The sequence below is a fragment of the Euwallacea similis genome, chromosome 13, assembly GCF_039881205.1.
Source record: "Euwallacea similis isolate ESF13 chromosome 13, ESF131.1, whole genome shotgun sequence".
NCBI lineage: Eukaryota > Metazoa > Arthropoda > Insecta > Coleoptera > Curculionidae > Euwallacea > Euwallacea similis.
The window spans coordinates 3,459,893-3,475,417 of NC_089621.1; the positions used below are offsets into that span (position 1 = coordinate 3,459,893).

General features: G+C 35.5%; 1 protein-coding gene across 1 annotated transcript; it reads left to right on the plus strand.

Moving 5' to 3' along the window:
* The first annotated feature begins 727 nt into the window (after positions 1–727).
* On the plus strand, positions 728–14,219 carry LOC136413198 (tropomyosin-1, isoforms 33/34-like). The gene is made up of 16 exons (XM_066396592.1): positions 728–870; positions 3,304–3,337; positions 4,015–4,032; positions 4,158–4,286; positions 4,349–4,472; positions 4,784–4,884; positions 9,448–9,491; positions 9,546–9,687; positions 10,487–10,534; positions 10,934–10,949; positions 12,386–12,619; positions 12,672–12,725; positions 12,809–13,075; positions 13,241–13,342; positions 13,394–13,684; positions 14,072–14,219. Exons 2-16 carry the CDS (start codon positions 3,323–3,325, stop codon positions 14,080–14,082), a joined length of 1,596 nt encoding a protein of 531 aa, XP_066252689.1. The 5' UTR covers positions 728–870; positions 3,304–3,322; the 3' UTR covers positions 14,083–14,219.
* Positions 14,220–15,525: the final 1,306 nt, after the last annotated feature.

A 15,525-nucleotide genomic window follows, 5' to 3' on the forward strand; every position in this document is an offset into this window, starting at 1 on the left:
AGAATGTTATTTTGGTTGAGTGATAGTAATTTGGAGCACGAGAGTTTTTCCATATTTATATATTACATACAATCATATTTTTGAAATAAATTTCAATCTTTTTATGGCTTTAAAGATTCCTTTTCGAGACACTTAGCTGCAAATAGAGGTCACATCGAACAAAAAATTTAAATAAATCTATTTCTAACGCTTATTTTTTGCCCCTTTTTGTTATTCAAACAAATCTATGTTTTTTCCCTGGGTTGGGCAACAAAAAAGTAGTACTGTGTAGGTTTTCCTCTCAATTAAGCCGACAGTGTATATTTCTTATCATAGGTGTAAAGTCAGAGCATGAGTTTTTATATCTAAATAAGAACAATATCACATTCCAACTCCTACTAAATTTTTTCTGCAAATCTGGAATTTCGCAGAAGTCAAATTACAGCCCGTTCTATTTGACCGCAGAACGAATACAAATCTTTATTTCAATTTTCAAATTATGGTTTTCCTACGTTCTACTTTTCCCTTTTGACCCCTTTGCAGGAAAAACCCAACTTGGCCGACCCGCCACGTTTCAGGCCATTGAAAAACCTCTCTTTCCGCACCATATCATGTCACACAAAAATCTATTTTTGCTGAGGCCGCATCTAAATTTATCTTTAAGCCTAATTCTGCGACTCAGTAACTCCTGCTAGGTTCCCGATTTCCCGCATCAGCCCACTTGAATTTGACTTATCTAGTGCAGGATCAGGTAATTTGAGCATGTGGCACTTATCCAGAGGTGGGGATGGTCATTTGACGCCGACAGGGAATTTGGGGGATAGATCAGTCGGGCGACAGTCACCGCAGGGCCCCCTGAGAAGCTGTTCAAATTTTCCATCGCAGAAACAGGTACGTTTTAAGAAATTGGTCTTACGCAACGAGAAACGCCATTTTGGAAATAACGGGGGTGGAGTAGTGCGATATAGTGCCCTTTTAGCAGTGCTTTTTCCGCCTGATTTGGTAAATTTTAAGTCGGGTAGTTCAGGTTAGTTAAAGTGGCATTTCTGAGGTCAAATGCTGATGGTTTTCGGTTACGCCACTGTCCGAAACGTTTTGTCACATATGTGTATTTATTCTTTCGAGATGGAAAACATTATTTATTGGAAATAGTTTTACGTTAAATTTAATTTTTTCCATATGAGTGAACGTTTCCATGCCTTCACAAAGACGTTTAACCATATATAATTCATTTTTTCCATAGGTAACTAACTTAAATTGAATATTGAAAAAAACATTGAATATGGTGAGCAAGTAGTGAGTGCCATCATAAAGTAAATGAGCTACTATGAGTGGACGTTTCCATACACTCACAAGGGCTTTAGACAACATCCAATTCACTTTCTCCGTAGGTACCGAATTAACCTGAACTAAACTAAATTAGACATTGATTACGATGGGCAGATATTCGTTCTACCTTAAATCTTCTGTTCAGGTAGCCATTTTTCTGTAACACAAATTACATATACATTTTGTATAAGTTTAATTTCGGTCCAGGTCACGGTAGGTAACATAATATCTGAGAAAAGTCGACTAACCAAATTAGGTGACCATGTGCAACGTGATTGGCCGATGTGGTTTTTGGACGAGTTCCAGAATCTATTTCTAGCTCGGACTGTGTGAGTGTGTCTATTTCGAATTTTGTTATAAATACTGGATCGTGCAGCCAACATGGACGCAAATAAGTAGCAGCTTTTAGCCAGGAAAATATTTGAGCTGGAAATGCCGTCCACACTGGAGCTGTTTCAGGATACTTTTTATGATACAAATTTCAGTTCTAAATTAATTTAGTTCGGGTCAATGATGACGGGTGTGGAATGAAACTTCATATGGAGTTTTTGATTAATTATTCGTTTTTGATCCTGTTAAATTTCATCGATGTTTTCGGAACAATCCTAGGCAATGCCTGATATGGCGTTGAGCCATATTATCATATCAGGATGTATGGTTAGGTGCCTAGGCGATCAGATATTGGTTCATTCATTGCATTGACTGGGTTTATATGGTTGACAATTCGCCTTACAGGCAAAATATTTTCATAACATTCTGTTTTCCATTACCTTCAAAATTATCTCACCATGAAACAAAATTTTCGCTCATTTCAGGGTTGTTTCTCTCTATTTTTGTGGTCATTTTGCTACTTTTTTACCTTGATTTTATTCAAGAACAGTTTTAAGTTCAAATTCACCATACCAAATGAAAAGGCACTCCAAAACGATTCAACCCTATCCCGATATACTTAACCAACAACACCAAGAAGCTATATTACGTTATAATGTATAGTGGGTGGCCTACCCAATTATTTAGCGTTTCATGCAATATTAAGATTTATATCGTTGATGAGTCTCTTTACAATCGAGACATTTTACAAAAAAAGGGAATTTTTATGAAATTAAGGTTTTCAGTACTTTTAAAGCTACCAATAAATCAAACTAAATTTACACCACTTTAAAGGCCGATATATCAATGTCCTGTTAACTTTACTAAGAACACGGTTTCAATGAAAACTGATAAATTGACCAATGCTCTGTTCTGGTGTCCTTTCTGCAGAAATTATCTTGCTGGCAAAGTTATCACGAGTTCAATATATTGGCCCCTAAGGGATGTGTCCTCCATTTTGAAAACTCCATAAGTGTGATTTTTAGTTTGAAATAAACTTTATCGTTTGCTGAAATCGACATTCTTGTCTAGGATTCTAAAAATGTATTCAAAAGTTTTGTAAAATTCGTGTTTCCTTTAACCACCTTTAATATTCTGTCTAAATTTCTAACCAGTTTAAAGGCTGTTTCGTTTCTTTCCAATATTTAAGCGCAAAATGAACTTTATCGATATAGCAATAAGGAGGTGAGCTCAACGATCTAAATAAACCGGATATAGCGAACAATTGCCAGCATTCTACTAAAACTGCGATTTTGCTGCCATGGGTTAGTGTCTCGTTTGCCAAAGAGCGGCGTTAAAACTGTAAAAAACGATGCTATATCCATTAGTTCTTCTAGATCATTGGTTGCACCACTTTATGTCAGAATGTATTCTTAGTTACCTATGTGGTTAGGTGTTTTTAATACAATTATTTTTCTTTTAATTCTGAAAAATAAAGTGATAGGTTTGGTAATCTAAACCGGTGAATAATCGGGTTTCATTTCGTAATTAGTTGCGCGATGAAAGCAGGTAAGAAGGGCAAATACTCTCAAAACCTCAGACTTTAAGTCTAACTTTAATAAACTTGTTTTGCCGACTATATTTATTTCCCTATTTAAACCTCAATTTTTTTTTGGTGATTTTCAGAACATCCTAATCCTTCAAAATGGCGGACGATGAGGTTAGGTAAGTTTCATTATCTAAGCAAGTTAAAATAGCTCAATATTTGCCACCAAATCGATATAAAACTAATAATACTTACTTTTTTATTCCATGTTCCCCCATCATTAGTATGACGAAACAAAGGCAAACGATTCCTATTTTAAAAGGTAATTAACGAACCATGCATGCTATTGCTTTTTTAATGGTTTCTTTTAGAGTTCTTTTAGTAAGGTAGTAATTAGAAATTCTACTGAAATCGAGACGAAAAGTAGAATATAACGTTACGTTGTTACGATACTGGCTTATTAAAATTTCATATTGCTTTAAAATTAAGTAGATTATGTTGAAAATGCTGTATATATTTATTGCTTCAATTAGACTATAGTGTATTGGGAGGAGTGCGTATATTATGGCTTCAGTAAGTTTTGTGTTATAATATGTGTGAGCAGGATTAATGTTGCATGGCTTTGTAGGCGATTTAAAGGATAAAATCACACATTTTAATATTGATTTGAAGTGAGCTTGAACTACTACACAACGAACTACACTTCTTTTAATGACGTTAAATTTCTGTTTTGTTCCGTATTTTTGTCAAGAATAATTCTCACTTTTGATTTACCACACACACACAAACTAAACCATAATAAATCAAGATTGATATGACATAACTAATTCGAATTCATTTCTTATTTTCAGAGAAAAAAGTTGGAAGAGGCACGTAATTACAGGACAACAATCCTAGACAGGCTTTTGGATTTTTTTCCTTTTATTTTTTAATTTTTACTTAACTCACTACTTTAGGATAACTAACACATTCTTAAAAACATTATAAACTATAGGAAAAGAAGAGGAAACAGGCCGAGATCGAAAGGAAGAGGGCTGAAGTGCGCGCCCGCATGGAAGAAGCCTCCAAGGCTAAGAAGGCTAAGAAAGGTTTCATGACCCCTGAAAGAAAAAAGAAACTTAGAGTAAGTTCAAGAATATGAGTGAAACGTGAAAGAAATTTATTAAACTTCTTTGCATGAAACAGCTGCTGTTGAGAAAGAAAGCTGCAGAAGAATTAAAGAAAGAACAGGAGAGGAAGGCCGCTGAAAGGAGGCGCATCATTGAAGAAAGGTGCGGAAAGCCTAAACTCATCGATGATGCTAATGAAGGTAATAATGAGATTATCTATTAATGCTGATATTACACATTTTTTTGGTTTAAAAGGAATTGGTTTTTTTTTTAAATAAATCTCGAACGCAGTTACGTTTTCCATAAACATCAACTTACGCAAAAAAAAACAAAAGAACTGCAACATAAAATACTAATAAAGATACGTCAATATGACGTCAAGGGTCAATAGTATTTCGGCGAACTCGTTCGAGATTCTTAAAAAATATCCAATTTGATCTAGACAAGGTTTACATATTATACTATTGTGGGTTCAAAAAGAGATATTAAAAGTAGTTTTCACGCTATACAGAACAAACTAAGAGTACGATCAAGCAATATTATGAAAGAATTGTCAGACTGGAAGACGCCAAGTACGATTTGGAATACCTCGTTAGAAAGAAAGATTATGAGGTTAGAGCCGGAGGATGTAACAAATTTTTAAAATGCACGTTATGGACTGTCGCTATATTTCCACTTATGCTGAGACTAACAGCCTCTTTAGTGTCAGACAGTTGACGTTATTTTCCAGCTGTCTGTCGTTAAAACGGTTGACTACAACAAAAAGGACTGCTGAAACTGTGCACTCTTTAACGTATTCTCTTCTTTTGCCAGGATTAAGAGCTTTATCTAAAAGAGAACTTTAAAAAATATTTTTTTTGGTAAAGTTCCCTTAAGCCTGGAGTTAAACGCTTTTTTTTGCTTTTTGATGTTTTCTTTTGAAACGTGCACGTTTTGATACGGTTTTTATTGGCGGTTTAACTCATCGTTCCTTTACTATAACTTTTCGTTGTTTCCATTGAACGTGTCTCTGCGGGAGGTAAACTAGATCTCATATGTAAACACCTGAATGCACAAATGGGATGTTGTATCTTTCTAGGTACTGTAAAACAAGTTGTCGAGCAATACTATAGGCGTGTCGTTGATCTACAAACTAGGAAATACGATATTGAAAAAGAAGTAGAACTGAAAGAATATCAGGTAGAACCACTGGAAAGGGGTTACTTTTGTTCGCGTAGATCAGTATTTCCGTAAAATAACCACCACCCGATATGTAGATCGCTTTTGTTGCACAGCGTTTTTTCAGTTTTCAGTGCGACAAATTTTTCATCGTTTAAGAACGTAAATTAACTTGGAAGATTCTTGTTTTTGTTTTGTAATAACTGAGTAATTTTTTTAATGAAAGTTGCGCTATTTTTGCTGCAAGCTTTTGAGTATTATTATCCCCAAATTTCCCATATTACAAAACAATAATTAAAAAACTCGCAACACGACAAATCGACCCAGATCTAATTAGAATTCCTCTAAAATGACGTGTTTTCTTCTAGCCGAGCTACAAACAATTTGCCAAAGCTACTACCAACGAATTTGTAGGCTAGAAGGGGATAAATATGATTTAGAAGTAATAGAGCGAATTAAAGCTGCAGAGGTATTTCAAAAAACACGTGATAAGGAGAATTGTTGTTCGATATAGGCAGCTGAATCCCTAGAATGGCGTTTATTAGATTCTGCTATATCGAAAATCACTTTTTGCCCACTTTAAGCGTTATTTAAGCACCTATAAAATCCGAAAAGTTATTTTCGAATAGAGACATAGATTGATCCCAGCTCTGTAAATATTTGCAAAGGCTACAAGTAAATAAACGCAATTCTCTTGTTTGACGTGGAGAATCGGCACCTCAGTAGATTTGGTCACTGTTTAGTTCGAAACCCCCGCAAAAAATCCTTCCAATTTTTCATATAGTAACGTCTCTAATGGGTCAAATCATTTTTATTTATTTATTTCTTTAGTTATTTACACACAGTAGGAATTGCACAGAGAAATACTCGAAAGTTGACCCTGTAGCCAAGTACCCTATAGTAGCGCTTCAAATACAAGACTCGTTAGTGTCATTTCTGGAACTCTTTAAAACACTACTTTCGAGCTAAAAAAATGGTTGGTTTACAAAATATCGAAATGCTAATGACAAGGTACTAATTCGGAACACCCTGATAAGGTTACAAAGGGGATTAAAAAAGGAAATATAAGAACGAACGACATGGTTTTCAGACACGAAGGTATAATTTCAGATTCGGTTATAAATAGGAAAAAGTGTTACAATGTAATGGCTTTCGATAGACCATGATTCGATGACCAGTGATTTTAGAGATCAATGATCATGGAACAAAATTTTATATTAAATTAGTCTTCTTCTATTTAATCAAAACTAAAGCTGTTCCTTCAATTTTTATCAACATCTCTGAGGTAAATGTGCTCGTAGATACGTGGGGGTGGCCTACAATTAGGTATTGTGTATTCAAAGAGTGACTTCTTTTATATCGATGATGATAATGCTTACAAATTGAGTAAAAAAATCGTGTTGTTGTATTGCAAATTTGACGTCATTTCGCAGTTTTTATGGAAATATTCTGTATAATTATGTATATGGGGCTGGGTTAACTTTCGTCGTCTGTGCACATACATACATAAATACACAACCACAAAACCCTATCACTACAAACACAGGGTGATTCACCATATATGTATGCGGCGAGGCATTAGTTACTCTAAATATGTTCAATCACCCTGAAACATACTTAAACCTGTCACTTCTAGTTAGCTTTTTAATTTAAATTTTTTGGGTTATTTTAGTCACTATTATTTCACACAAAAACTCTCTGAGCAGGATTGTTTCGATCAATCAATCAATCAAAAATATATCTGTTTTCACTCGATTGAGGGTTGAAACAAATATATGGCTGCTTATGTCATTATTACAACCACGACACAATTCGGGGGTAGAATTCCTTGTGAAACTAATACTTACTGGTGGTTCCGTTATTTCAAATTTCAGCTACCCTAAAACGAATAATAAAGGAGTACTATGACCGTATGTACATTTGCGAGGAACAGAAATGGGATTTGGAACGCGAGGTTCGGAAGCGAGACTATGAGGTATCGTCAGACGATCGGTTTTAGGGTCCGAAAATATAAAATTCAAAAAAATTGGTAGCGCATTGCATGCAATACAATAATATCTAAAAAACACATAAGCCCGAACATTGTTAACACCACATTACAATACGGCTTCATGGGGTGGCATAGGAGGCGGGTAATAACTGGTGGTTCCGTTGTTGTCCTCTTTCAGACCAGCTAAAGAGGGTCGTTAAGGGGTACTATGAGCGGGTTTACATTATAGAAGAGCAGAAATGGGATCTGGAACTCGATGTTCGCAAGAAAGATTACGAGGTATCGAAACAGGCCCTCAAAACTATGTTTGTAACAACTGTCCTTAAGGACTAACAGCAGTTACCGATTTCTTGAACTATGATGGGACTAAATTCGGCTTTAAGCTTTACCCCCACAAATTGTTATAGGACACCACTCAGAACCATGATGGATGGTAGCTTCATGGTCTAACACTCATAAATTTGATTGTTCTTATATTGGCTATGATGTAAATAATGAAACCAATGTAATATTACACCCACATGAAGCGTCTGGCCGTAGTTCCACCCTTCTCCTGGCATTGTTAGCAATGACTAATCAGAGATCAATAGTTAACATCATACGACTTCATGTAACTTCACTGGCTAATGCTCTAGATATGTAATTTGTTTTTAAGTAAATTATATTACTTATGTTATTTGACAATGCAATGGAATCGTAAACCAAGAAAGACTAAAACTGACTTCTTTATGTAAACGCAACTTATTATTGGACCACCCTGTGGATTCGCTCGAATTCGTGACGTAAACAAAGATCTGTTAATACAGCGGATGTCGTAGGTCAGTTGATATTTGAGGTATATAAACATCCTCTTTCAAATTGCTTTACGAAGTCACTTGTACACCGTGTCTCAACAAAATCGGAACATTATTCAAAGCTAAGAATTTTGGTTTACGACCCCATACTCGATAAGACCTGTTGTCTTGTGTGCATAATAATTTTTGAATTGTTGTTTCTATACAGCTTTTAACAAAACAAAAAAGTTATCGGACTTCATCAAGAATTCAGGTCTTTCACACGGCATGGCCCTTCATGGCTTTGATCCCTTTTTATGCTCTAATGAAATACACGAGAAATCGACCCTTAAGATGCAACGTTCCAAATCTCTGTAAAATGATCGTTTTTTTTTCTATGTTAAAAAATAACGGAACCCTCAGTGCTAGAAGTGCCATGCTTTTTCTTCATTTATGTTTCAGGTTTACTCCTTTTTGTAAATAAACCTATACGCATGAATGTGCAAGCTTTTTAATACAGCTTGACTAGACAGAAGCAATGATTGAACCCCCATTAACGACCATCTGCAAGAACAGGGTTTATTACTTTCTAATAACGATTTTTTTGAATTTTATAGATTTTGGATATTTTTAGTTTTATTTTTCAGTCGTGTCCGTGCCTTTAGACGTTTTCGAGACAACCTGTGTATTGTGTACATAATTTTTGTCCATAGAATAATAGCGTAGTACCATATGCGTTCACATACCCTCACATTGTTGGTTTTCTGTATACCTACATACATTTTTTATTCAAGCGTTTCGTAGTACATGTATTTTTTACGAAATCGTTTCCTGTCTTTCCTCAAACCTCTTACTAACTTTTTCACCAGCTATGTGCTTTCAACGTTAACGCCTACGTTTTCCTTGCTGATTTAAAAATCATTTACTAAATGTGTGCTTCTGCCTTATTGTTGAGCTTTTTGGCTTTTCAAACGGCCCACTGTGAATCAAATTCAAATATTTGCTAAAACCACCATGAACACCAGCAAAAGTTACTAGCACAAAAGACTAACTCTTACCACATTGGTCTGTCCACATAAGACAGAGAAAGAAGTACATGAGCTTGTCGATGGCCTTTGCAGACAACAGTCTCAAATTCACAGTGGCTCGTTTAATTCAAGTTGGTTTTTGTAATTTTAAAGTGAAACTTCCAAAAATCAACTTCAAACATCACATGTAGACCCTATGACACTCAATTGTGAATTTTCTCCTTAGATCGCCGATTTGAACAGCCAAGTTAACGACCTCAGGGGCAAATTGTGAGTTATTTAACCCCCTTTTTTGAGTGGCTGCGACAATAACTCAAATTTCAGCATTAAACCCGCCCTCAAGAAAGTGTCGAAGTACGAGAATAAGTTCGCCAAGCTACAGAAGAAGGCGGCTGAATTCAACTTCCGCAACCAACTCAAAGTCGTTAAAAAGAAAGAATTCACCCTCGAAGAAGAAGACAAAGAGGTAAGAGGTGTACTCCTGCGGGGTAAATGTCTTCAGTTTCATATTGACACTTAAAAAAGGTTCTTTCTATACACGCAAATGGGAAAAAAAGTTAAAAAAAAATTAAATATAGGGAGTTTATTGGGATCCCTTTCTTCATTTTATTTTATTCGTTTGCAGAAACCCAAACAGGAAAAAGCTGAGTGGCAGAAGAAGTAAAATTCCCAGTATTTTAAAAACATTTTACAAAGTTTTTATGCGTACAGCATAACTCAATATTGCTTTAACAAAATTTTTGTTAAATTGAATAAAACTATTTATCTTAACTAATAATGGTGGTTATTTATTTATTGGTTTATTTTTCAAAGCAATTTTTGGGTATTTTTTTCGATATTTTTACATCTAGTGCCATTTTTTTACATCAAATCACATACATTTTTATGTTTTTTATTTTTATATGAGCAACTTTTTTGAACTTTTTGCATCTTTTTGCCTAATACCTCCCCTCTATCATTCCTACCTTTTTTTTTTAATAAACTCGGAGAAAAGGTGAGCTATCGCTAAATTTCCGTTTTGGTGTGCTAAAAGCTTTTGATTTAGCTTGTATATGCTTCAAATTCAGTCACATTTCAAGCGATTATTTGAAGTAGTTACTTTGATTTTGAATTCTTTCTTGAAATCGCTTCTATTCATTTATTCTCAACTGTAAAATCCACAGTCATAACACCATCATTCCCCAGACAAAACATCTGTAATTACAATACTAACTCGACAGTTTGTAATTTGCCGAAATTAACACTTTTGTAATTATTTCTTTCAGAAAAAACCCGAATGGTCGAAGAAGGGCGAGAAGGTACAGGAAGCCGAAGCATGATCGGTTTTTTGCTAGAGTGTACCCGTATTGTAATTTTACACTTTGTTTTATATGGTTTCTAATATCGTTTTTCAAAGAGATGTACACGTCCACAATAAGTCCTGTGCTGTTCTGTCTGTACCGTGAACATCCATGTATATTTTGTTTATTTGACCTGTATTATGTGTATAGTGAGTTCAAACATATGCTACGTTGAAAAAATACAACTTACATTAAAAAAATTGTTAAACATGTTTGTTTCATTGTTTGGTGTCCGTAATTGCAACAGTGTGTGGCATGATCCTCCATATTAATGTTAGACATCGCAAACTATCCTTATACTTATTAAATGAAAGTGAAAGTGGTGTCTTATTTTTGATTTTCTATTAAAAGAAACTAATTTTGTTTCTTTAGGAAGGCGAAGAAGGTGGTAAGTAAATTGAACACTCAAAATACATGTGAATATCACTAAATTAATGCTGCTTTGAGCCAAATATCTCGATTTGTTGAGACAGACAGGGTAAGTGATTGTAAAAATCTAGAAAATTTTTCTGGACTTAGATTCACTTTTACCCTACCAAACTTTCTTGAAGTATGCTACTGGCGCTTCCCTTTTGAATTGCTCAATTTAGAAACTTCCATCAATTTATGCAATTCCAATTTTTTTTTTGCAAATACATTTGAAAAGTAAGCATTTGTGAAAATAAGTTCATACTAATATTATGGCTTAAAATGGTTTGGGAACTCTGTATTAACTAAAAATTTTTAAAAAATTTTCCCACAACATTTGTAATTACTACCACTGTATCACGGTTATTTATGGTGAAATGTACGTATAGCCGTCTTGGTTTATCACGTGAGCTTTGCTAATCCAGTGCCTCTAGATAGGTTACAACCACTCAGTTTTGATATTTTAATATGAAATATACGGGATACTAGTAGAAGCAACGTTATAAATTCTAGTTGAATGATTATAATGTAGTGCAGTGGGAGTTTTTGCACAATATGCAATTCGGGGCATTTTCAAAATCGAGAGAGTAACTCAGGATCGACACTTCCCTGAGTCCTTAGAGCGTGAATGGCATTACTTATGCAATAAATAATTGCATTCATGATTTTTGGAACAGAACAGTTTGTCGTTATTGTTTCCTATGCATTGTGTCACTATAGAGTTCGAACACTCTAAGACTGATTTGTTGAATCACAATTTGGATCATTTAAACCCGACCTTCGTAAATTCTGGCTGCAATAAGAAATACAGTGCTATCTAAGAAGAGCACCGTTACGCCATAATATTTAGATTTAACTGTATGTTAAAACGACGACGTCGCGGTGTCCTTTCAGCGTTCAGACAAAGGAATCTTAGAGGTAATGGCTATCGGGAAATTACCTATCGCAAAAAAATTTCATAGGCTAAAAGTAGAGACAAATCTTTCACTTTTTATAAATTTACAAAAATACTTCGAAATTTTTGAGGTACCGCTTTTCGGTTCATCCACCTGGATATGCATCTTATTTTAAAATTGAGTGCCGCAATTGAGGTCCTGCAGTTTTGAAAATTTAGTTTGCGGTACTTTACCTTTAAAAATTATTTTAAAAATCACTAACAGTAATCATGTATCTCCGAAAGTATAAGAAATATCACTACCCTGCCAGTACGGGCTTACTGGTCTTCAAGTCGATGAATGTGAGTCAGTTTTCTAAGATAGTTGGTTGATAGATTTCCGACTTATCAGGGCTCAAAGTTTGGGAAAAATAACCAAAAAACAACACAGCATCACCAACTATATTTAATCTTACACATAAATATAACCTGAAACATCACACTTATATAAATAACACACATATCATATGAATGAAAAGCAGAGGCAAAACCAGAAGAAGGAGCAGAATCTAAAGCCGAAGGCGCCCCAGCTGCAGAAGGAGAAACTCCTGCTACTAATCCACAATCTCCTAGTGAAGGTCAATCTGCTGAAGGCCAACCACCAGTTGAAGGACAACCACCCACTGAAGGTGAACCCACGACAGAAACACCTGCAGGAGGTGAAGCTGCACCGACTGAAGGTCAACCCTGTGTGGGTGAAGGTGCTTCACCTGAAAGTAATATTCATCAAAAAGTCATAAAATTTGTTACTGACTTTGCGTCTTTTAGGTGGGGAATCCAAACCTGCAGAAGGAGAACCTCCATCAGAGGCTGTTCCCCCAGGTTAGTTGCATATGCCCTATATTCTGTGTTACTGGTTCTTTCTAGCACATTGGGAGGTTGTAATGGAAAATGATCTTCTTTAGGGCCGTTCGAAACGTTTAAACAGCTCGTCATGAACGAGAATTACGACATTGTCGCCCTACCGGAAACGGTCTTAGCTCCGACTGAAAACAAAGAGGCAGTAGCTATACCGCATTATTCCCTGGTTGAAAATCGGAAAAATAGCGGCGACGGCGTCGTCATTTATATTAAGGATTCTTTAAAATATAAAGTGGTCGATTTGACCTCGGGAAATCCAGACGAAAAGGTCACATTCGAAGATTTGCTCGAGAAACTCAAATCTGGGCCTGGTAAGGGCTGCGATCATCGGTTCGTTGCATACCATCGACGCCATTACTTCAATGCTACCATTTTATCTTTTTAATACAATGACTGTACCATCATAGGCATATAAATACATTTTCATGCCCCAATTAAATTGCAAAAATTGTCCTAACGATTCTCCTTTTTTAAAGCAGAGGGAGTTCCCGTAAGCGAAGGAACCGAAGCTGCTCCGGCAGAAGGACAATCTCCAGTAGAAGGACAGGCGCCTGCAGATGGACAACCACCAGCAGAAAGTACATTTGCTTTTCTACCTAATAACCCCTCACTAAATAAAATACCTTAAGATGCAGCCCCAACAACAGAAACCACCCCAACAACTGAAGGGGAAATTCCTGCAGCATCAGCAGAGGCAGCTCCAGCTCCCGAAGGGAGCGAAAAAGCTGCAACTGAAGCAGCACCTGCAGCCGAAACTCCCGTAACTGAAACCACGGAAACTCCTGCAGAACCAGCACCGAGTGAGGCGCCCCCTACACCAGCTACTGAAACTGAGGAAGTACCGGCACCCTCTGAAGTTCCAATAGATGAAGGAGCCCCTAATATTGTAGAAGCCGTTGTTGTTACAGCCTTTGTTGAGGGTAAGTACAAAAAAGAATTGTTCGAAATTTTTCAGAAGAGAACCAGAAAAAAAATATCGGAAAATTTGATCCCCTTGGGCTTTTCATGGATTAACCCTCAAGGACAACTACAAATACTCAGTTCAAAAATCTTGAAAGCTCCAGGAATATCAAGGTCAAATATTAGCATTAGTTTAGTCCAGGATTGTATGGCTACATGATGCAGGGGTAATCTCCTTTTGCAGACTAAGGATTCGCCGGGTACAGTGGAGGAAATTACAAAATTGTAATAGCCAAATTCACTTAATATTTGCAGAGAACACACAGCTCTTATTTATTTAATTAAATCTTTTTTAAGTTTATTATCCACTATTGAGTTCTATTGATAGCCTTTTTTCCCACTTTCAGCTGCGGCGTAAACACCTTTCCAGTTATTTTAAAGACTTTCTATGTTATTATATTTGTACCACCACTTGTAATGTTTAGCTTTAGAAATTATTATCATACACTGTTTTATTTTAAAAAATATACATAAATTAAATTTTGGAATACACAATTTGTTGTTTTATTTCAATTGTTATTAGCCTGAGGACCAATATGTCAAACTCTTGCTAACTTTCCGGATCAGGCATTCTTCGCTGAAACGATGAAACCAAAGCAAGACATTGGCCAATTACTCCCTGACTTTAGAATTTAAAAATTGTTTTTTTTTGCCTAATTTCATAAAATAATTAATCTAAAAATGGATGATTCGGAAAAAAAGGTTTTTAATGAATTTTTGCTCGCTAATGCGTGAAAAGCAAGTAAACCGTGATTGGTCCGAAATTACAGAATGAACCGGGTCCGGGACACTGCACCCTGGGGTGACCCAGATGCAGCTAGCTTATGACGTCAGCGAATACGTCATTCCCTGATACAGGCAACGTCTGTCTGTGTTGGAAAGGTTCATTCTAAAAACGGGGAGATGCGGTAATTTGCATTCTGCAACAATTTACGGTTCAATGGAAATGGATTTATTGCTGGATTTAATTTTTGTTTCGTTAACATATGACAAAATAAATTCAACTTAAGGTAGATAAAAGGAGCTAAAGGTATAATGATCTTTAATCCAAATCTGAATTTCTATTAGTGACGAGTTATACGGCTACAAAGTTGATTTTAAACTTTTCCACTTTTTCTGACATTTCTTGAGAACCATAACATTATGCTTCTCTTTTCTTTTGCTAGATTGTAAGTTTTTCCATACTCTACATTTTTCTTAATCCCAAATACCTCGAACTAAGCACTGTTTGGGAGCTACACAAGCAAACAGAGATAAAGAACCTATCTTTAAAGGTTGGACATAGATTTTTTCACAAAACGCTTAAAATTCTAATTTCAAAGGAAAATTACATGATAAATATGTACTCAAATGCCTCCTGCAAATTAGCATTTGTTCCAATTTATTTCTTATTTTCTGTTAGGATCAATGAATAAGAATTCGGATATAGAGATTTTTTATAGAGATATATACCTTTATCACAGTCATCTATTGTTAAACATTAAGATTAGTTCAGGTTGACAAAAAGACTGCTTTTCTGTGAGCAATATAATCCGATCGAAAGCACTATTCTGTATTGATTTGTGCTGAAATTAAAGGACGAACGCAATAGAGGTCACTTCGAAAAAATCAAAAACTCTCATAGAGATGATACGTTTTAATATATTCTATAACTAAATTACTTCAGGGATTCCCGAGATGTTGGAAGAGGAAATTTTCGAAATTGATAAGAAACTGTTAGATAAGGGCACTCAAAAACCCCATGAACTGGCTTTAAAATTTCTTTAACTTATTCACATAAGAATTGAAATATTACAAATAC